The sequence below is a fragment of the Perca flavescens genome, chromosome 4 (assembly GCF_004354835.1).
Source record: "Perca flavescens isolate YP-PL-M2 chromosome 4, PFLA_1.0, whole genome shotgun sequence".
In the NCBI taxonomy this organism is placed as follows: domain Eukaryota; kingdom Metazoa; phylum Chordata; class Actinopteri; order Perciformes; family Percidae; genus Perca; species Perca flavescens.
Window position 1 is genome coordinate 15198803 of NC_041334.1, and position 24586 is coordinate 15223388.

A 24586-nucleotide genomic window follows, 5' to 3' on the forward strand; every position below is an offset into this window, starting at 1 on the left:
TGACAGCAGGGAACACACCTTCGGTAGTATTTCTGAAGCAGCAGTAGTTTCTGTTCTCGGTGTGTGATGCATTAGAAGTCTGTGTTTAAATCCAGAGTTGCCACCCAGGGCAGCGTGCTGAATAATTCATCGCCTTGTAGAGGATGATTAACAATGCTATCATGTCTTTGATGGGGACTGGGGAGTGGAGCGGGGATCCAAACAAACTGCAGACTTTAAAAGGCTGATGCACAGTCAGATTTGACTTGTATTTAATGTTTCCTGGGATTCGACTGGATTTAAGTAGGAGGGACTTTTAAAAATGAGGTCTTTTTCCTAACGTCAAGACCGATGATGGACTAACAGTTTTTTAAGGCCCATATTAGCTGGATTTGTGTTGGCTTGACATGACTAAATCCAGATTATAGATGGCTTGGCCTTTTAAATCGTTCCATGGTGTGCCCAGAAATCATGTTGTGGTTAAGACCCGTGTCTGGAATTACATGTAACCTAAATCAAAGCCTGCAAGAACATTTTCTCTCATTTTTCTTTAAACCCTCCTACTGTCCGAAAAACACACGCCATCACAGAAATCTGAAACCGATTACTTGATTAATCTTTGACAGAAAATAAACTATTTTCATGAATAAAACATTTTGGTTATTTTACAAGCAAAAATGACAAACATTTGGTTGTTATAGATCATAGTAGATTCAATACATCTTTGGACAAACACTTTGAATATGTCACGGTGGACTTTAAATTGTAATGAGCTTTTTCCCACCTTTTTTTTTTTTTTTTTTGGGACATTTTACAGTCAAAACAACCAATAATGAAAATAGACAACTTAATCGATTTTGAAAATAATCCTATTTCTACCTGAGAAGTGTTGGGACGGACATTCACAATCCAAAGCAAACTATCAGAATTCATGTTTAATGTCAGAGTAATGGCTATGTAACAAAAAGGCTCTCGAGACATGCTTTACAGAATGTACAGGTAAACAAGGTCCAAAAATACTATTGGAAACAAGATGCAAAACTAGAACAATACAAAAAAAAGCAGCATTGGATATTGCCAGAGCAGTTACTGCTAAACTTTGGTATAAAGTCATATAAGGACGTTCAGAGAATAAAACAATACAAATGCACATTATGTTATGCTGTGTTGGCAAAAAGTATTGATCTGGGAAGTGATGTATGCCCCCCCCCCCTACATGTAGCTCCATTAGGAGGACTTATCACTACAAGTTTTTTTTAATTTGAATTTCTCAAAATCGCTCAAAGGGGGCATGACATCGACCTCTGCAAGGAGAAAACAAACATCTGCTTTAAAAACAGACAAACTCAGGCATGTTGGGTTTTTTTGAGCTTGGTAATGCCAAAATTCAGAGGAAGAAGCTTGGAATGTGCTGGTGTGGTAATTAAAAAGGCAAGCTGAGGATTGCTAAAATATGAAAACAAGTTAGAACCAAAAGAGTGCAAGAATGACATGCGATTCATGTCGTTTGTGACATTACAAAATATAGCATCAAGCTACACCATCACACATTTGCAACTTTTCAGCATTTTGGATTTTTTTTTGCATCTGAACTCCTGTGTACCACTGCAAAAAAAAAGTGAAAAGGAACATGACAAATCCTTTCTTGTTCCAAAAATTAAAGAGCAGAAAGTAGCAGTACAGATTATCAACATACCAGAAATGACAATAACAAAAATAAACTTTCAAATATTGTTGTCAGACATCATGTCAATGGAGTATATCACTCAGTTGCCAGATTATTAGGTACACCAAGCTAAAGCTATTGGAGTGCGACACAACAGTCCTGAAATAAATCCAACCTTCATAAAAAGGTTTTAATGTTCAGTTTTTGTTGAATCGGTTTCAGAGCGGTGCTGATTATTTGAGTAGGTTGTGGTGCTGCTGAACTGTATTACATTCAAATAATTGAAGCACCTTTTGGTATAACTCAATACAAACTACAATTCAACAGCACCACAAACATCCTCCAAAATAACCATAAAGTTGAATCAACACCTTTCTAAAACCGTAATGAAGGTTGGATTTCTAGATTGCTGTATTAAGAGTGCACTAGATTGGTGTACCTATGAAACTGACAACTGAATGTAATTTGCTTAATATAAATTATACACATATATAAATATTTTTTTAAGGACAACTCATGACCTCAAATCTGATTAAACGAGACCACGTTCTTTCACACGAGAGGCATTTACATTTCCAAATCCTCAAAGCAATTTAATAGCAGACGTGGAAACGGAACAGTTTGATCACTGTCTTAATGTAAGGAGGAAAATTACACTAATTTCTCAAGAAAAAGGTGTTCATCTTGTTCCCTGAACAAAGAGCTTAAAACTTCAGGATAACGCTATGTCAATAAAAGGCATAACATGAAGAAGCTTAAAATTACTGCAGCTTATGTCTCAAACCTTTCTGCAAATGGACTAGTAAAACATGGAATTCAATAGATTACTAGCCTTATGTACATACATACATACATACATACATACATATATAAAATAATACAATACATTTTCATTTTTCACAGTCCCAAGTGAAAATCTAGGCTTAATCAATATATCCACGAAAGGATCATGAGCTTTTTGAGATAAAACTGTGATGATCACAATTTAAAAAAAAGGCATGCACACTGCATAACAAAGTTTACCACCATTAAATTAAGTGCCTAGAAGATAGGATAAAGGGGGAAAACAAATCAGTGCATACTGTATATAAGCCATAATATCACCTGATCGAGGTTACTGAAAATGCTTGCTAAAAAGGCCATCCAACAGACAACCATTAGAAAATAGCCAGCAAAACCATGATTGTCACATGTGCAAAAGAAATTGTACGCTTTCTCTCCAAACTGCTTATCATTACAAAGACATAAAATTAAGGAATTAGCAATTGCGTTTGACATAGGACAAAAAAAAAAACACAAGATCAGATAAAGATGATATAGGATATATTCATAATATACACCGCATTTTGGGGTCACGGTCCAGATAGCATAGTGTTGAGTCAGTTTTGTCAGGATGGCAGTGGGAATGTAGGACATATTTTCTTTCCTATATTAAAACAACCACAAACTGCTGGTCAGGGAACAACAATTGTCAGCTGTTTTAACATCCATTTCCCCCACTTGGGAAAAGGTAGTTTGAATTTCATGTAGGCTGCTCAAACAGGTGTCTGCACGAGGAATGATGAGACAAAACTGCCAGTGTGACGTCCACTGGCACAACATTTCAGCCCCACAGCAGCAGGGACGGAGGAGAGAGAGCTTGTAAAGACTCGACCATGTCGTGGCCTCCTCTCGCGGCAGCCTCCGACATGGCTCTTTAAAGCATACATTCATAGCTTTCTCTAGAAAGAGAACAAAGAAAAGTGAGGGACGTGGAAGAAGAGGGTCCTGCAGAGGGGTCAAGGAGGAGGTCCATTTAATCAATGGTCCGTTGCTCCAGTCTTGACGCATCGGTTTTCTCCACTGTGGAGAACGATAGTATGTCCTCTTGAGCGAAAGGGGAATGTAAACATACAAGAGAGCATCTTTGGCAGAATGTAAGGAGTCTCTTTGGAGGTAGTGGGTGAAGGGAGGTGGGGGTGCAGCAACGAGGAGTCAGAGGCAGAACGTGGGCGGAGTGAAAGGACTTATGTGGGAGCAGGATGCTCCTGAGGGTTAGTCCTGTTAGAGGCACTTCTGTGGTCCTGTGTTAATTGGCTGGAAAAGAAGTCTGCCTCTGCCCCGCTCTGTTCCTCTGCCCCGTCGGCAGCGGAAGCCAGAGGTGGTGTCCTGTGTACTGTTACTGGGCGCTGGGATGCGCCTGTTGGGGGTTTCGAGGACGGATCTTCCCCTTCATCCCAGAAGGACCTGCTGAGAGAATCTGCAAAGACAGGAAAACATAATACTTCATAATACACAAAAATTTATATCCACACAACTTGAAAACCTGTCGATTTTTGAGAGTGTTGGTTAGACAAAACAAGATTGAAGGTCTTTTACACTCTTTTTTTTAATGTCCAACAATGTAAAACAATCACAACTGTTAATCAAAAAGTAATTGAAAATAATAATTTATTTCAGCCCTATATCGACCGTCAACCTTCATAACAAGCCTCTATGTATCTAAATTGGCTAGATCATATCTGGAAGATCAATATCTATAATAAATACAATCCTTAATGAGTTTACCAGTTAAGTGGGAAATCTCTTATCTGGCTTGAGTAAATCAGTGACCTCAGTGTTTATATGTATATACAGGCAAGCTAAGAGATAACTTGCCTGAGCATTTGCAAGATTTATAACAGCCACAGAAATGAGGACATATTTTACAAAATCCTACTGTTTTGGAGGGGTGGGGGGTAGCTAGCCTCGTGAGACCATCCTGACCTTGCGAGCTCCAGTTTTCCACTGGCAGATCAGTCTGGCATCTTGAGATAGAGAAAATTTGGAGCCGTTCGCCAAACGACCGATCAATCAGGGATGGTTTTGAGGCGGGTTTAGCAGTGATACAACGAGAAGCGACGGTTAGTCTAAACAACATGGCAGCTTCCACGGATGAGATGAGCGCAGCTATCACGTAAGTTTTATCCAAATTAGAAAGTATTCCTTCATTGAAAGAAGAGCAAAAAACAGCACTGGAGTCTTTTCTCGGAGGAAAAGATGTTTTTGCTCTTCTACCGACTGGTTTCGGCAAGAGTTTGATCTGATTGGTTGATTTGGCTCGTCTATCACCAACATAGGTGGTGATAGATTGTTTATCCAATCAGCTAACCAGTATTCTAACCCTAACCAGTACGAAGCTACAGAAGGGTGAAAATCAACGTGTTACCCAAAAACACCTCAGCAGGTAGGACACGATAGCTGGCAACTAGACAAAGGATGATGTCACTACCTTGCTCTGAAAGGCAACATTTCTGTTTCCAAGTCTCACCATTAGCATAATGCTCCGGGGGAGTGTGGCTGCTCAACCTTTTGTCGTGCGAGGTGAGAAAGACGGAGGAGTCCAGGTTGCTGATGAAGCTCTCCAGTGCCGTGTCCTCGTGCTGGGCATGCTCGCTGAAGCTCTCCTTCAGGCCCGGTAGAGTCCTGTCCAGCGGGTCGTCCTCCCCCAGATAGGTGTAGGGGCAGTACTCCCGGGTGCGAGAGTAGATGTTTGCGTTGTCGTAGCAGTCGGAGCAGATGACCAGAGGACCTGCACCACCTGGCCAGAAAGAATATGCATCTTGATACCTTTTCCATATGTTTTTCAAACCTGTTCCAGACCATACCTACCATTTGGAGACTTGATCAGCGTGATGCAACTGGGAAAAGGCCTTAGAAACACTTAATCGCCTGATTACTTCAAATTATTCTCACCATATATGGATTTCATGTAAAACAACTACACTCTGTGTATTCATTGGTTTCATAATAGAACAAAAAATATTTCATATTGTCTTTGTTTTCCATGCCTTTTTCGAGATCTGGAATTTCATTTCAAATTTCAATTTCCCAGTGTTTCCCTACTATTATATTGATTTCATTCATTTGTTTTTATAATAGTAAATATATAGTTATTAAGAATTGAACTTGAAAATAATGTAACTTAAAAAGGAACACGCCGACTTATTGGGACTTTAGCTTACTCACCGTATCCGCCAGAGTTAGATAAGTCCATACACACCCTTCTCATCTCCGTGCATGTTGTAACTCTGTCTGACGCCCCCACCGCTAGCCTAGCTTAGCACAGATCCTGGAGGTAACCGGCTCCATCTAGCCTACTGCTACCAATAAGTGACAAAATAACGCCAACAAAGCACCGCTGTTACTCTCTGCTCCTCACCACGGGGCTTCTCGTGTGCTGCGAGGAAATCACTCCGCCCAAGTAGCAGAAGTAGCAGTGCTTTGCCTTTCTGAGAATATAGTTCCCAGTTTGTATACGGTTAGAAGATGGCTGTGTCTCATGTGCCCTTGTTATTTGTACACCCTGTGACTATAGAAATCACAACATGTAAATAGGAAAATGTTGGCATTATTTTGTCACTTATTGGGGAGGAGTAGGCTTGTTGGAACCGGTTACCTCCAGGATCTGTACTAAGCTAGGCCAAGGGAACTCTATCAGGATGCATAGTATCCTGGATCCATAAAATATAAAAATAACTGGCCTTTAAAAATACAAATCTGCTTTAACATAGGGGCGTACTTACTTATCCCCCTGTATATTAAGGAAGAACATTTATTTATTTACGATACATTATTCATTCGCAAAGAAAATTGATGTCCTTAAAAAGGTCTGATTTTTCCTAATTTTTTTAATTAAGGCATTTAGATCACTTTCCAAAAGATGATTTTTTTTATTCCTCTTTTTAGTCAATTTTAGCATGGGCTCATAAACTTACGAGTGCCACTGTATATCTGATTTTCTTTCTGATTTTCAAAATAAGGTCTTAAATATAGAGCATATACCAAAGACATATGGAAATAGAGTCATTGGATTACCGTATATTTACAGGAAATATAAAACATGTTAGCTGTGTCCCACAAAATTGTGAGGAAAATTATTTAATCATTTAAAGTTTGCCGGAAAAGAAAAATCCTGACAATGACTGATAAACGTAAACCTTGAAATTGCTACATTTCTAACTTTGTAATGTTTATATTTCTTATTAGCCTCTCGCCACCCGTCCAATGCAGTTGATCTAGGGGAAACCCTTGTTTACTGTTTCACACTGTTGGGGATCTGCATACAAAACATACTTTAAGAGGTTATGTTGTTGAAACATAACTGTTATTTTACTTCCTCTTTTTAAACACGTTTCAACATTTTAGCTTTGTTTAATTGTCGGCATTTTGAAATTAGTTGTGTGTATGAGAGGTGCCATTAAAGATTTTCATTTTTAAATTGTGTCCATCATCACATGCGCATACTGCTGCAATTATTTTGAGCATCCTGACCTGATTAGGTAGTATGCATTTCATCTTAATTAGTTCATAGGTTATTATATCAAAATTAAATGATATACTTAAGAAAATAACTTCAACCTTATTACACATCTACGTAAATACTAGACAAGTTGAAAGGATGAGTAAAAAGGCATAGCTATTGTTTCCAAATCCTTTAGACACGAAAAAAAACTAACATCTGGACTGAACACTAAGAATACAGAAGAAAAAAAAATCCAATCTTTTAAAAATAAATATAAACCACATTGTGTGTAGAATGACACCAACCTGTGGAGAGTCCAACTAGTCCCTCGCGGGGCTCTCCAGGGTGAAAGCTGCTACGGCCAGTGAACAAAGAGCCAACCCTGCAGTGCAGCATGCCATTCCCCTCCGTTTCCACCTCGCTGCCCGTGTCTCCATAACACACACCTGGGACACACATGATAATTAGTCAGTGTCTCATTTCTGCAGGGATGTGATCCGAAAAACAAAAGCAGAAACAAGAACCTAACGGGCATAGGAAACCTTTGAATCCTGAAAAGTAAATCCAAGAAGCTGGGATTTATTTATACTGAATTATTTAAAGAAATTTGATGTTTGTTTGTTTTTCCATATCAGATGCGGTGCATTTTTATTAGGGCTGTCAGCATTAACGCGTTAATCGCGTTGCGATTAAGGGCTAAGCATAATGCGTTAATTTTTTATTTTTTTTTATTTTTATTTTTTTAAATTGCATGCCACCATTTATACATTTATTTTCACGTCACTCTGCTTCACGTTGTAGGCTACTATTTTGACCCTTTGCCGCACCTTTACTTATCATCAAGCTGTCACAATTCCTCCTAACACATCCTCCTGCTGTAGGCTGCAGGTAGGATGGAGAAATGCAGCAGCAACACAATTCTGAACGGCGCTTTTTATTTTCCAAAAACTCCCGGACGGCTCGTAGACAAGTCGAAAGCCATATGCACATTGTGTAAAGCCGAATTAAAATATCACCGAAGCACGTCAAGCTTGAGCTACCAGCTACGAGCTAAGCATAATACAGTTAACGTGACTCAGGTTGATGCTAGCGGGCTCAGGCAAAGCACTATTTTGCAGAGTGCTACTCGCCGACCTGTTGTTGAAACCAAAGTGCAAACGCTGTCTCATCAACCGGTGATCACTGGATGTCAGTGAGTAATCAAAATTATTTAGAAGTTACTGTACACTATATTGACTCTGGTAAGTAGGGTTGGGTACCGAAACATGCCGACCTAAACGGTAGTAACGAGACCAAATAAGAACGGAAATTTCAGTGCCTACCTTAAGCTAGCAGCTGGATTAAACACGGTTAAAATGCTGACAGCTAACGTTAACAAACAGTGTAAACTGTGACTGTATTTCACTGTAGAGGATTCCAACACCGGGACTCTGCAGCGCAGCAGCTGCCGTTGTCGGAATTAAACAACACACTTAAAACAGGTAGCCTCGTGGTGCGTTCACAGTAATTGTAAAATACCATTTTCCATCTGGTGGTTGTTTTTGTCGTTCAACAGCAATTTACTGGTGAAATAAGTTATTGTTTTAGTTATTATATTATTATTAAATCTTTAATTTTGACCATGACCTTAACAATAAACAAGTTGTTTAATACCCTTCTTTTTTTTCCTTTTGTTTACAGTAAATAAATAATAAACTGATACTAATCTTAAAGTCAAGTTCATAAAGTAAGTTTCTTTGCATTCATTTGATTCCCAGTCAAGATACACTGGTAAGAATTGCTTTCCATTGTTAATATGTACTTGAAAACTGTTCTGAAATGCAAAATAATAGAATTTTAATCATGTGATAAAACATGTGATTAATCACAACTATAGAAATTCAGCAATTAAAAAAAATGAATCGTTTGATAGCCCTAATCTTTATGCATTTGATTTCTTGTGGTCACACAATTTTGTTACCAGCCGCGACGACGACGCTGGTGCGGTTTTCAGCATGTTAAGTCTGTCTGTGTCTGTGTGTGTGTGTGTGTGTGTGTGTGTGTGTGTGTGTGTGTCATCATGGCATCCAAACAGGGTCTTGGAGACACCTACTGTAGTCTGTGGCCAGATTTTGTCAACGTGATAGCGTCAACTCTGCAAGATGAAGTCACGAAAATGTACAGGTTTGTAGTTGAGATCAAAATGAGGGCAGAGTTCAAAGATGGGTGTGGTCCAAGCATGGCACCAAAAGTAGGGAAGGGGGCATTGGCCCCTCCAATTTACGCCCATGGCCCAATTTTTGGGTGTGATTGCATCGCAAGACGGTCTCTAGTAATATTTGTGATGCTTTGTTTTCTTGTGATCACAATGCCAATGTAACCGTGCCCAAGAGTGTGTAATGATCATAGCAGAGATTACCTTATGATTGCAGTTCATAGATGATTACTATACACTTCATGTGTGCTCGTGTTATGCAAGAATACCTTACTTGTTATGCCAAGATCAGGACATACATATCATGTCATCATGATAAACCAAAGCTTGTTATAGATATCACAAAATGATTACTCCTGATCACAAGAAAACAAAAAATAACCTCATCCGAAAGAAAAAACAGTTAGTGTTACAGAATCAAACATAGTGGAATTCACCAAATATAAAAGAAGATTACGCACCATCTGTGCCCTTATGGACGTATCCATTGGAGAGAGGAGGCATGAGCTGCTGGTGGCTGCCTGCCTCAGAGGTACTGTAACCTTCCTGAGGCTCTGACAAAGTACCCTGAGAGGACAGGTAGCTGGGAATGTCTGCTGGCAAATTCATCTCATCTGGAACACACAGAGACACATTTTGTTACACGCTATGGAGTTCTGTGAAATAAACACATTTCATGTTTTCCAAAAAGCCGCCATTATTGGGTTTATTTTATATCACAGATGGCTATGTGTCTAAACTGCTGACCTGTGTTGGTGATACTGTAGTCCTCACTTTTCCTGCGCATGTGATAGATTACAATGACCCAGACCAGCGAGGTCCCGACCACACAACACACCACCACAATCACCACAATGCCCACGGTGGTCCAGCCGTCCTGGTCGTATCCCGAGCCGGTATCACAGTTTGGTGATGGTGAGACGCTGAGGTAGATGTGACCACGTTCTGTTCCCAGAGTATTAGACATGATGCAGGTGTATTTCCCAGCATCAGCAGGACCAGCATCGACTATGATGAGGAGCTGGTTGGCTGCAGCAAAGAAGTGGCGCTCGGTGAGTACCAGAGGCCCGTCATCTTTGGTCCAGTTGAGACGAGGAGCTGGGCTGCCTCCAGCTATACACTGAAGCACGGCAGTTTCACCACGGGCCACAGTTCTGTCTTCCAGCGGCCGCATGAAGGATGGAGTTTCTGGAAGAGAAAAGGATTCATTGATTTTTTTATTTAATAAGGATAATCCCAGTGGCGTGTGTGTCAAACTGTTTAGATGGATGTCTACAAGGTCAGGTTTGTTATTTTGAGTAAATTTGTGGGTTTTTTTTTTATATTAATGCGTGCAAATGTTCTAGTAGAAAAGGAACAAAAGATATTATGAAAAAAGCATGAACCTGGAGTATAATAGCTCTCCTTTAAGCCTTGATTACAAACTGTCATTAATTATTTACCATTGTATAGCCTAATCAAATCTCAGAAGCACAGTTATTAAGAACTGCGATGTAACAGTTGTGTCATAGACGGTTCAATCATTCAGATTTAAATATAGTCCGTGGACATAGTATAATAAGGTTTGCATTTACATGGTTATTAGTTAAAATTGCCAATGAGGAAAAACAAAAACAGGGGTGTGTAATGAGTGACAGACAAAGATGAGCAGATTTGAGCAGAGTAACTCTGAAAATACCAAGGAAATTAAACATCAGTAACGTGCTCCTTTGATCAGGTGGGTGACTCACCCAGGACAGTGAGAGTAGCGTTTGCAGACAGGCTGCCAGCTGCATTTTGAGCTGTACAGCTGTACACTCCCATGTCTTCCGTCTTCACGTTAGCAATGAAGAAGATGTCATCATCTGGCATCACGTGCATCCTGCGCTCCCGGGCAGCAGGGAAGTCAGTGCCTCCATCCTTCTGCCAAGCAATCTGGGGTGATGGATGGCCTTCAGCAGCACACTCCAGCCGGGCCATAGTCCCAGTCCGGATTGTCAGATCCATGGGAGTCTTAAGAAAGGATGGCAGCTCTGAAAGATAAGACAACAGAAAGTCAAGGGTGGGACAGACATAAAATATAGATATAAAATGATATAAGCCATACCCAAAGTGTATAGTATACTGGCAAGACCAGCACTTTATAGCTTACAGAAAATAAAATACAGAAAAAAAGAAAAATATATGGCTTGCAATCCTTGGCAATCACATTCTTTGACAAAAAATCATCCTCACCATTGACCGTAAGCTTGGCCCTGTTGGAGTAGTTGGAACCAAAGTGATTGGAGACCACACACTGGTAGCGTCCCTCATCAGTGAAGTTGACATTGAGGAGGTGAAGCACAGTGGTGTAGATCAGTTCTCCCTCCTGGTACCGGGCGTAGTTTTGCACTTCTGCATCATACAGCACCTCCCCATCCTTCCGCCAAGCTGTTGTCATTGGCGAATCACTGCTGCTGGACGCAACGCAGCTCAGAGTCACGTTGTTCCCCCGCAGTGCCACATGAGTCTCTGGGTGAGTTGAGATCAGAGGCTTGGGGAAATCATCTGTGAAGGAGCAAGGACAGAGAAACTCAGCATTTTCCTAAGTTAGAAAAAGCCTGATTTTTACAACAGACCTCTTAACTGAAATGTATATTAGTTGGTGTTCAACATAAAGTATGCCAAAACAAGAAGGGAAAAAATGTAATGTCCGCGACACTGCTTTAAACTGCCATATTTAATGCAAAGGCAACGTCTCAAACCGGCTGGGTCTTCTTCAGGCAAAAGGACAGGAAGGGCAACATGGTGGTCAGCTTGGGATCTATTAGGACCCAACCACTGTATATGCCAGTGTTCCAGACATTTTGTGCAACTGGTTATGAAATTGAAGTTTATAAAATCTGTTAACAAAACTTCCAGAGTGACATAATGAGCTTTCAGATTCTTTCAGATTAATTTTATTTAAACAGGGACAATGCACAAGTTAACATTAACCTTGTATAAAAACAAGGAGAGATGCATTGTGCCAGGTTGTAGCACAAGTGCTATTTTCCGCCCGTAGTCCCTTAACAGGTCATTAACACAATAAAAATTCCATGCAAGCAAAATACAAAACATTAAAATATACAAATTTACAACCAGTCACGCCTAATTTACAATTAAAACTATCATGTGCTCAATCAAGCGGTTATAATAAAATACACATTGTAATTATAGCTGCTCCGCAGCGATGGTCGGGGCCAAGCATTTTAAACTTGCAGGGGTTTCCAAAAGCCCGATGGCTGATTATATATAAGATGTGACATTGTGAACTCGCAATCTTCAGGTCCAAAGGCAAACGCTGACGTTTTTGCAAAAAGTAGAGTGATGGACTTCAAAATTGCTACAAGGTAACAGCAGAGCATAGTTTTTGCTCAACTGGGGCTACAGTTAGGCATAAGTTGCGACGTTGTAGCATGAAGGGCTGATTTGTTGCTAATTTTTTAAGTTTAGATGGCTGTTGTAGCGCCACCATCAGCACACAAATCACACTGATTAAGTTTAGCATAGCACTGGACTTATGTGCAAAGTTTGGTGAGTTTTCGTAAGAAGATGAAGAAGATGAAGATGAAGAAGACAAAGAAGAAGAAGCTCGGCCCCTAATAATCCAGTATACAACAATCCCACACCAACAAACATTTGTTCATTGTGTTGACTGAAGAGTACCTGTAATGGATAAGACTGGGAACAGTATTTAAAACCCAAAAAAAAAAAATTATAATCTGTACTGACCACAAACAAACTTTTCCGGGCTGATGGACAGGACATTGTGACCAAGTAGGCTGGCAGGATGAGCACAGATAGCAGAGACCGACTGCTGGAACTGGCTGGCAGTCAGCCAAGGCCCCAACCACTGCATGTGGCAGTCACACAGCAGGCTGCTCGTGTTCAGGACACTGAGGACAGAAAGGTAATGAAGGAAGACGTGAGAAGAGTCATTTTAAAATAAGATGATGGAATCCGCAAACTGCTGTAGGGATAAAAGGATTTCCAATAAGCGATTAATGATTTACTTTTTTTAGAAAAGCAGACTTGCTTTTACTTGCTTAAAAGTGAAGTACCTAAATAATATAAACAGGGCTATTACCTACTATGACAACATATCAAGTGCTGCTTAAGTAACAGTGACAGTGAGCATGCAAGAATTGCTGTATTGTTGTTATACCAAATATCATGAAAACAAAGCTCTGGGGTGCCTGTTTGCAATGTGTGACAAATTCTTGCTAAAAAAACACCTTGTTCCTCTGAACCCCGAAGGAATGGTTATTGATAAACCGAACAGTTAGTTTATAAAATGCCACACCTGTAGCAGTTCAGATGCATAAATACAATCCCACTAGAAACCCAAAAATACAAACTACAGACAACAAGCAATAATACACAGCCATAAAAATAAAAAAAACATTGTGAATGATCAAAATTCATTATATAGAAAGGGGGTAAGGATCATTTAAACATGGCCACTATCCAAGTCATATATCAGGGTTTTCATTTTCAAACCCCAAAAAAATATCAACCAACCAATGGAGCTGAATTACAAGTGTAAAAGCAACCTTTAAATTATCTTAATAAAAGACAACCCTAACAGCGCCTCCCCAATCATGTTTTAATACACTTAAACCTAATATAAATCTTAATTACAGGGGCGTAACCATTATGTTCCTGTAGCTAAGTTATCAGGCAAAGCCACGTTATCCCCTCGCCTAGCAAATAGTGTTATATTCTATTAAAGCAACAGACTAATTAATATGACTAGAGTCATGATATATTTACTGAGTTTGATAGCTGCTGGGGCATTTCGTTAGCCAATGCTTGAGACACTCCTAAGATGGGCTGATCAAAACCTCAAAAACAGCCAGGAGACTTAACATTTCCACTGTCTCTCCTCACAGGAAGGAGAGACAGCTGACCTAAAGAAAAGGATGAGGATGCTGCAAATCAAAATATCTCTGCTTGTCCAACTGCGCCAATACATTTACGTTTTTGGTAAGACAACAATCTAATGTTTCCGCAATTACACCTCATTTTAAACACTGAATGGGACGAAAGGCTCAAAAGTAAAGTTTTAGTGCTCCTGTCCATTCATTACTAAAGCTATAGTAGGTTACAATTTATCTTCTTCATAGAAACTACATAATTATTTTAATTGTAGTATTACTTAAAGGTGCAATATGTAATATTGTGTGTAATACTGGCAGCTAGCGGTTAAAATAGTTACTGCACTACCAATTCAAAATACTGGAGAGTCGTCTCCCCCGCCCCCTCCTGCCCAGACTCAAAGTTCACAGAGGTTGCCAGGCTGAGACCGCAGCATTCACAACAATGTAGCTGGACGCTTTTCTCACATAGCCAGACATTACTCCACAGCACAGCGGAGTAGCTAACGGTAGATGCTAGTCTCACATAGCCAGACATTACTCCACAGCACAGCGGAGTAGCTAACGGTAGATGCTAGTCTCACATAGCCAGACATTACTCCACAGCACAGCGGAGTAGCTAACGGTAGATGCTGGCTATATTGACAGTCATAAAAGCCCGTGCTCACGCGGAGTTCTGTAACCAACTGACAGACACACTTTTTCGGCTTAAAATTACAGTATGAACCGCTAAAAACACAACAACCTCACTGTCCTCTCCACACGCCAGTAAGGCACACTTCCTCGGCTTAGAATTACAATACGAAACGCTAAAAATACCACTACCTTGCCGACGGAACACCCTTCATTGGCTTAGAATTACGGCAACAATCGCTAAACACACTGCAAACTCACAGTCCCCTCTTTCCGATTTACAGCCCCCCTCTCGTGGCTTAAAATAACTCACCGTTGTCGGCTCCAGCCACTGAAGAGGCTACACGCTATAAACAACAATGGGCTGCCCGGTAACGTTAACAGTTAGCAGGGTTAGCATGGCGGCGTTAGCCAGGACATTATAAATCCTTTTTTTTATGAAAGTAATATTGTTAAATCAGTCAAAGAAACAACAATAACATGGAAAAGCTGGCTTCCAAATGTGCTTTAAGATTCATGTAGTGTCTACTCACAACACTTTGAGCTTTATATGGGACAACGCCTCGGGGTGTATCGACATGATGCCATTCTTGCTGAGGTCCCTGCAGTGGACAGAAATATGGATTAGACATACCTGATCACAATGTGATTTGATCAAAATGGCATCACATCTCACAAGCATAAGACAACAGCAGCAGCACAGTGATAAAAAAAGCCTTCTATTTTGAATCATTCAACAATAACAAGAGATCCCTCTGAGACACGATGAGTATAACTGTGGGGCGTAACGGGGGTGTGCGATGGCTTTACTCACAGGTGCTCCAGCTCCTCCAGGCCCTCAAACGCTTTCTTAGTGATTGATTTGATTTTGTTCTGCTGTAGGATCCTTAAAAAAAAAAAAAATAAGAAGAATAAACTTGAGGAATAAATTTCACAGCACAATAAAACCTATAAAGTACAAACAGACCTATCTGATTAAAACTTCACATTATCAAGAAACATTTCTCCCCAGAAACAGTGTCTGGGACACTGACACAGAATTTAGAATAAAAAAAAAATAAAATACAATAAAAAAAAGAATTCTAAATCCAAGATATTTTACTTTATTATAAATCTGTCAATATTCCCATCTATTGATATGTGAACAATCTGAGTGCTCTCACAGTGTGTTCAGCTTCTTCATTCCATTAAACACACAAATGGAGTCTTCAATGGCCCAGGAGATTTCATTATTGCGGATATCCCTGAAAAACAAAGAGACACATTTTTAGATATTAAGCACACACTACACAGACTGAAGATGTGAGGACTCCTCCTGCAAAGTTTTTGTTTTGTTTTTAAAGAAGACCACAGAGAGGACACATTATCTGCACTGTGGCTGTGGAGGGAAAATTAATTGGCTCGGTTTAGCAGTGGGACAGTTCATGGGTCCACTGGAAACACAGAGAGGCCTTGTGTTTACAGGATGGTCATGGGCCCTTTTGTTTCTCTTTCATCATGCCTGGTTACACTCTTCAATTCCCGTCTCCTATGAATGCTCCCAGGATGGTCAAGCTCCCAAAAATGACCCCTTTCTCGTTGCAGCTCAGTGGCTTAAGCGGAAGTCTGCGCGGCAAATAATGAGCTCCTCCCTTACCAACACTTCTGACTCTGCAGGTAAATGTACAATGACGAAAGCACACTTGCTTAATTAGGCCAATATTCTTAGCTAGGGCTGCAACTAACGATTATTTTAATAATCGATTAATCTGTCGATTATTTTTTCGATTAATCGATGAATCCGATAAAAAAAAAAAAAAAAAAAAAAAAGCATTAATTTACATCAACTCAATACATACATACTTGTTGTTTTAGTTAATAGTTGTGTAAAGGTAAGTAACCCAAATAGCAGATACAGACAGACAGACAGACAGACACTTATTCATTAAATTATTACCATCATTGTAGTAAGTGCAAGTTAAGTTTGTTTATACACCACACACTATTATATTTGTCAACAATAACTGATATGGGACAAAGCACATAATATATACATGACAACAGATTGAAAAATTAATGGGCTAAAAAAGGCGAGTGAATAAAACCGTGTATTTAGTCTTGCAAACTATACCACCCCTGCTTTATTACTGTTATTACCGAGCTAACGCTAGCTTGTCATGCTAGTCAGCTGGATAACTAGTAAACAGCAGCACCAGAAGAGCTACTGGAGGGACGGTACGTTCCTCACTTCAGAACGGAACAGAAGTAGGATAGTGTAGTGACTTTACCCTGCTGTTGAACTTCCTCCTCATCAAGGACTCCAACATGTTTACGTTTTAGGTGCTGACTCATCACCGTGGTGCGCCCGTGCCATGCCGTGTCGCTTTTGCTTATCTTGCAATTAACACGTTTTTGATTTATTTAGTGTGAAATGCTCCCACACCTTGGATGACTTGGGTCGTACTGATTTCTCTGCCTCCGCCGAGTGTTTCAGAACAACGTTACGTGTCTCTCCGGTCTCTCTCCGTATTTCCTCTACCCCCGCTCTGCTCTTTTTTCTTTTCTTTTGCTCCGCTCTCAACACAATTTTTTTTTTTTATCTCCGCGACTAGGTTGCATAATAGTTGCGCGACACAACAAATCGATGATTAAATTCGTTGCCAACTTTTTTAGTAATCGAATTTTATCGATTAGTTGTTGCAGCCCTAGTCTGAGCCTTAGTTACAAAGTATTTTCATAACTTTTGTGGTGGTGTTAATATGGTTTAGATTGGTCATCTAATAATTTGCAAGCACACACATTTCATGAATGGAAAGGGGTAAAAGCAGCAGACGTATACGCCTGTTCACAAGTAACGTATTTTGTGGCACATAAATATGGGGTGCATAAATGTTGAAGGGCATTATTGTTAGAGATAACTCCCATTAACTTAATAAACAGAGCGGTGCACAATATTTAAATGGTATTCAACACCCAAGAGAGAACATCCCTGACAAAGCCAGAGCTGTTTGTCATTTGTTGTCATGCTCAGTAGACACTGAAATGTTGAGCATAATATATGTTGGTATTATTTAATCCCTGGTTGATGGAAGTATTATAAAACAAACAAACTCAAATCCCAGACCAGAAGGAGTCTTGCTCTACACACACTGACAACCAATCTAATAACCTTCATTTCTCAGCCTCTGGCTCAGCTACAGTGGAAGACATGGACTCAGCATTAATAGTATATTGCCTCTCAAATATTCAATTTAGAAATCTGAGATTGTAGGTGTTTGCATATGGTAATAAGGCTCCAAGTGCTTTAAAATTTAAAAGTAAGAGACCTATGCTTGCTTCTCCTGTGAGTGAGCAGAACCCGACTGTAGATTTTTCCAGTTTCAACTCAATTGAAATCAGCATGATGCCTACAGCGAATGCCACGACAGAGGACACAAAACCAAGAGATTCTGGTGGTTTGGTTTAAGACTTAACGGATGACTAATGATGAGTAGGCTCAGAACGCAACAAAGACTATATTAGAGGATGCAGACTTACAATACTGGCAATTTCTACTGTTATTTCTCTAAACTACTTAGGATTACTTGGGAAACAGACTACAACTACACATGAAGAGTGAAACAAACACGGACCTACTGTAGTCAGCAGCCTTCATGAGAATGCACAGAGCCAAGAACATGTCAACAGGGTTATATTTTGCATACTGTGCTCAATTACACTTGTTAGATCAAATAGGTAACACATATTTCAGACCGATTTCTTTGAGGCATAGCACTTACAGGGTGCGCAGACTTGCCAGGCCACTGAACACTCCCTCTCCCAAATGGATGATGGAGTTTTCTCCGAGGTTCAGGTTCTCCAGGAGTCCTAATCCTACGAAGGCCGTCTCCTCAAGTCTGGTCAGATGATTGAAGGACAAGTCTCTGCACATAACCAGATTTTGACAAACATTAGTTCAACCAAGTTCTTTATGTAACACTAGTCTTGTATGTTAATGTTACTCCACATTATTAATTATTATTATGGTTATCTAAAATGAGGCATTTTCTCAAAATTGGGAGGCAAGACAGCACTGAATCAGCTCCCGACACCCAACAGTACTGTAGCAAGATACCATAACTCCTCTGAGCACAGAGAATGAATTTCAAAGCCCAGAGCTGAGGAAAGAAAGTGGGGACTCTTAGCTGCATGGGGATTTTAGCTGTAAAGCAAACACACTCACAGTTCTTCCAACTTTTGGCAAAACTCCCAGGCGTCTGGTCGGATGATGCCGACAGCATTCTGGCTGACCCGCAGGATACGCAGCATGCGCAGTCCATACAGCCAGCCTTTGTTGACCTCTGTTAGGTTATTGTGCTCCAGCTCTCTGAGACACAGATGGAATGAACAAAAATAACTAATTACAGAAAAAAGGTTTTTTATTGAAAAATTGGCCAGAAAGAAAATCTATGACTAATAGCATGACGAATGTCATGACAGATACTGAAAATACAGAATAAGTTGTGAGGTTTTCTCCTACTTTCGGGTTTTCCTTAACCCACCTACATTTGTGCATTTACAGACCTCTTTATAGCTACTTTAAAATGGGTTACACTGTACTGTTCCACAATTGCTGATAAACACACTGTTTAATGTCACACTGAAGAAGAGTCTACAACATTGTACTTACAGTTCTTCAATGTTGTTAAGTCCAAAAAAAGCTCCATCCATGAGCTTAGTGATGCTGTTCCTTTGCATCTTCAGTGACCTTAGTGACTCCATCCCTTTAAATGTCAGACTGTCTACTATCTTGATCTTGTTACGCTTCATTTCACTAAAATGAGAGTAAGGAACAGCTTCCTTAAACCAAGTACATTCAAACCAAAAGAAACTAGAGCCACTCAAACATTTTCAATTGGGTTTACAGTAAATTCAGCCAGCTACTTAAGAGTTGTTACAACAGAATTAAAATCCACAAATTTGTCTGCCAACTACCAACTGTTAAAATCTTAAATGATTTTAGTTTTGCACCAAAAACACATCATGCAATACTTACAGGAACTGAAGCTGTGGAAGTTTGAAGACTTTGGATGGCAGCACAGCTAATCTGTTCCTGTTCAGCTTCAGCACCAGCAGGGAACTGGAGATGTTTTCAAAGCAGCCAGGCTCGAGGACGCTGATCTTGTTATTACTCAAATTCCTTTGAGATAAAAGAGCAGAAAGATTTGAGACCAAAATCAGGAAGGAGAAGACCGTTTGCATTAGTAACACCTTCTGTATGTGAATATCCACAAAAGGAGGCGCCACAGACTTATCTTTTGTGCTCTGATATGATTACTACTTGGAAATGCCTTGCACTGTATAGTACTGCTATAATATATATATATATATATATATATATATATATATATATATATATATATATATATATATATATATATATATATATATATATACACACACACACAAACACGAGACAGGATATTATTCCTCGCTTTTAAAAAAGGTGCAGTGTTAGTTTGACAAGGATACTCAATACAGGAAACATGACTATGCACAACACTTATTTATTCTTCAGGTTTTCGTTTCTCTTTTAAAGTGTCGTTAATGGCCACATGTGAACGATGAATAAAACATGAGTAAAATAAAAAGACACTGCATAAACTCTGCTACTGTGTGTTAATTTAAATATAGGTACACCATGTAGGCCTAAGAGATTGCAATATAAGCCTGTATATTACTAGTAAGATTATAGCATACACATGTCAAGGATGTATAAATTAAATAAACTTCAGCTGGAGTCCGATTTACCACGGCAACACGGTTGACTGCATCAGGGATCTCTTTCCATTCTGCATTCTTTCTACAGCCTTTAATACCAGTTTCCAGGCTGCCAAATAATACACACGTTGAATCAAATGAATCTGAGATATCAGGGTTTCAATCTCCACCTCTGAAAAGTGCCGCTTCTCAGCCGGATTACATCTCGCCATGTTGTAAATTGTAGGGACGAGGCCTCAAAACCGAGAATATATTGGGGCGTGATATTTAAAGGACGATCGTTTCCAGACGCTGCATTTATCAATGTACGACCATTCTTACGCTCTGATTGGTGTGATACGGACATTTCATGAATCGTAAGATGATTTCTGCACTCATATCTGCGCAGGTTTCTACGTTAGGTTGATAAATGAGGGCCAATGTTCCTACCTTCCTTGATGGAAAATAAGTTAAATGAAGATGATTACTTTACTTACAGATATTTCAGCTGCATGGAGGGGAAGGATCCAACTTTGAGCTCAGAGATTGAATTGGATGTCATGTCCAGTGTCTCTAAGGAAACGTACGGCTGCAGCTGATGCATCAACAGCTCTGAGATCCGATTGTGGACTCTGAATTGTATAAAAATATGACAGTTATTAGTTTTCAAGTCATAAGGACACTGGTTACTATGACATATTATGCCTGAGGCTTATTTTGAGAGAGGCTAAAAAACCTGAAGGAGATACTTACAATGATAGCGAGGTGATATTTGAGGAAACATCTCCAAGAGAGGGAAGAACAGTCAGCTCATTGTGATTCATGGTGCTGAAATTAAATTTAACAAACATTAGTATCATATTAAAAAGTCTGCTAAACAAAATCTGCTGCAGAATAATTGAAATGGGCAAACTAAATCATCAAAATTAAAACCATTTGCATCAGTCAGACCATGGTGATTACAACTCCTTCCCCAAACATTCTAGAAATGCTCATCAATTTACTCAGGTTCACAGCGTGATACTTCCATTCAGTTGCCAGTTTATTAGAGACACCTAGCTAAAACTAATGCACTCCAATTCAACAGCCCAGCAACAAATGCTACCATTATGAAGATTATGATGTTCCAACAGTTTCAATAAAGAGATTATTATATCTATGTCTTTTAGGAGGCTGTAATCTTGGTGCTGATGAACTGTTTTACATATTAAAAAGAGTAGACTAAATGGGAAAGAATGCAATACAAATCAACTGCACCACAAACTACAACCTCCAAAGGGACCATAAGTCAACACCTCTCTACTGGTTTCAACAAAAAAATGGAACATTATAACCTTCATGAAAAGCAGGATATTGCAGGGCTGTTATGAGACTGCATTGGTTTTAGCTAGGTGTACAAAATAAAATGGCAACTGTATCTAATTTTGTTATGTTTATATTTCAGTCCAAGTTCTGTGTCTGGATAAAAGGAGTTTGGATGTGATGATCATTCTTCTTAAAATGTTCCACTAATGCCTTTATAATTAAAATAAGGAAATGTGCAATAAACCTATGTCTGGGGGTTTTACTAGGGCCCCAAAATATATAGTTTTTTTTTTTTTTATTGTCATCGTAATATCAACTTGCGCAATAAACACATCGCGAAAGGCTGCGATATACAGTATCGCCAAGAACACTTAGATTGTATGTGTTAGTTGAAAGAAAATATCAGTAGAAAACTACACTTTAAAATGTACAGTAACTGTCACTTTTTTTTAGTGGTTTATATTCAATTTAATGTATAATTTGTTTAACAATTCAACAAGCAGTTTGTTGTATTATATCAGAATACTGAAAGCAGCAAAAAGGCAGAACTGATTACACTTTAATATTGGTTTATTTATCGCAAATAACATCGACATCTCAATATTGAACAACGTTATCACTTATCGCATGAGGCTTTTCATTCTTTCCATTCACTTCAACTTTGGCAAAGTACAATGTATATATTTGTACAAATACATCTGCGCACTGTATGCATGAACATTTAAAGGCCATACGTTTTTGTTTACTTTTTAACTCATATTATATTAGTAACGTTACTTGTGTATTTTGAAATGACAGCTAGCTATCGCTAGATAAATATAAATAAATGAAGTAAGTAAATATACATAAAGGAAGTAGCGTTAAGAAGGTAGCCCTAAATCTATCTTCGTGGTATGTTATGGTGCATCCCTCGGTGAAACAACAAATCAGTGCTGTGGATTTAGTAACGTTACAAGACCAACGTTAACGTTACATCAACACAATTTGCGTCTAACCGGTTGCGTACTTACACTTGTGTTATCCCATCTGGTGGGACCACAGGAGCCGTGGACAGCCTTTTCCTGTTGCAGTCCAAAATATGGACAGCATCTTGTCCTTTAGAACACGAGCAAGGAGCGGGACAAGACTCCAGAGCCCAGGCACTCAAACTCAACAGAATCAAGACAAGGGCCGAAGGAATGGGCCAGCCCTCCGCCATTTTAAATGTCCTCCTACTGAGGGCTGCGTACCGTTAGCTACGTGGCTAACTCGCTAAACTGGTACGTTAACGATTACAAAGCCACCATCAAATCGTTCCTGCAATTTGATATCAGTCAAACGAACACATGCTTCAGGTTTATAGTGTCATGATTACAGGCGGAACATTAAAATACATTTTTTCCTAACTTGCGTAAGGCATCCCAGTTGAGATTTCTTCCCTTCTTCCCAGTGCCTGGAATTTCTTCCGCTCCAATCTAGACAGTGGACACCCTCAGGAGTAGCTAACTTTAAAGCTAGCTAACTAGCTCAATGCTGAACTGATTTGGTCCAACAAATACGCCACTTTTCACCAACCGACATTGGTTTAACTATATTTGTGGCTGGCGTTTGATTATATCGAACCATGTGAAATGGTATCTTTGCTTAACCCGGGTTGTTTACAACGACTTAAAAATGACTTTCTCCGTCTATGTCCCGCAAGAACAACAAAGCGTCTAGAGTTGATGACATAGTCTACATCCCGCCCCTTTCAGCATATTTTCCAGTTCTTCTATTGGTCCGTTCTTAAGCCTGTCAAACGTTTGCAAGAATCTGATTGGATTTTTGTCCAATGTGTTTTTGTGGTAGCCTCCGACATCCATGCTCCTGAGTCATTTAATGAAGTTTTTTTTCCGAACTGTCATTGTTTTTCTCTCTCCATTAAATTAAATTATAAAACAGTTCGGCATCATAGTTTCATACTCAATAAAGTCCTGTCTTCACTCTCAATAAGGCGATACATATGACTACCACAGCAGCAAATCAAGAAAAAATGAATTAGTAAATAAATAAATAAACTGAATGAAAATTCTGAAGGCTCAAATGCCAGCCGAGACTTTGAGAACTTAGCTTTGTGGATGTGAAATTTTCCCAGTCCGCTGTAGGCCTACTGTCTGGTTTTGGTTTTCATAATGTTACGTCCTTGGCTTCCAGCTTGGGATTGTTTTGAGAGTTCTACAATTTTAATGTATACTGACATTCTGTTGACTTCTTTAATTTTACAAAATTCACATTTGTTAGGCTAACTACAGTCAAAAATTTTGAAACAAATTTGTTAGTGGGATAAATAGGCCTATTGTGCTCTAATACTGTAATTCTTTTAATGTATTGGGGCTAACAGATTTATATGGGAGAAGCCATGCAACAGTCTATGTATGAAACATCCTTGTTGTTATTGGTCATTTCCGCTCTATGCCTTTTGAGAATTTCAAACATAAGATTCAGATAGTAGCTATATAGTCTCAGAAGTCATGTCACTTCAGTTAATTTCACAAATCGCATTTAAAATGAAGCTCTATATATTTAGGCCTACACATCAAACGCATAATGCCCCTTTGAAATCAATATAACCAAAAGCATTATTATTAGGAGTAGTAGCCTAGTAGTAAAAATGTAAACTGTATTCATGCAGCACCTTTCAAAACAAAGTGACAAAGTTTGTACTTTGTTTTTAACTAACTTAGTTTGTGTAAAAATATGAAAAACATGCCAGCACAATTAACATAATGTAGGTTCATATTTCGCCTAAGGTCAAACAGGGATTCGTGTATTCATGTAGAACGTTTACTATTCTTGTAAAGGTTTCATTCATGTGTGGTCTCCATATAGCTGCAATATGACTTATCTATGTGCTAGATATCATATCGGAATAATATTGTGACCTTGCTGTAGGTGGGCAATCTCATCTCTGCGCCATTTCCCCGTGCATACGC

The 24586-nt window shown here is 39.3% G+C and overlaps 1 protein-coding gene across 1 annotated transcript; it reads right to left on the minus strand.

Annotated features, from left to right (window-relative positions):
* Positions 1-894: 894 nt before the first annotated feature.
* lrig2 (leucine-rich repeats and immunoglobulin-like domains 2) lies at positions 895-23334 on the minus strand. The gene is made up of 18 exons (XM_028576438.1): positions 22646-23334; positions 21084-21158; positions 20828-20962; positions 19627-19770; positions 19261-19404; positions 18814-18957; positions 18371-18514; positions 15776-15856; positions 15427-15498; positions 15146-15214; positions 12835-12998; positions 11317-11628; positions 10833-11114; positions 9850-10290; positions 9564-9716; positions 7214-7354; positions 4935-5204; positions 895-3884 (listed from the first exon to the last, which is right to left on the minus strand). The coding sequence occupies exons 1-18, from the start codon at positions 22831-22833 to the stop codon at positions 3652-3654; spliced, it is 3192 nt and encodes a 1063-aa protein (XP_028432239.1). The 5' UTR covers positions 22834-23334; the 3' UTR covers positions 895-3651.
* Positions 23335-24586: the final 1252 nt, after the last annotated feature.

Bases quoted from the DNA above. Each gene is read 5' to 3' on its own strand.
- lrig2 (XM_028576438.1), bottom strand. From the start codon at position 22,833: ATGGCGGAGGGCTGGCCCATTCCTTCGGCCCTTGTCTTGATTCTGTTG. The intron at 15,499-15,775 runs GTGAGAGCACTC...TTTTTTTTTAAG, and splicing joins ATGAAGAAGCTGAACACACT to GATCCTACAGCAGAACAAAA. The intron at 9,717-9,849 runs GTCAGCAGTTTA...TGTGTGTTCCAG, and splicing joins CTACAGTATCACCAACACAG to ATGAGATGAATTTGCCAGCA.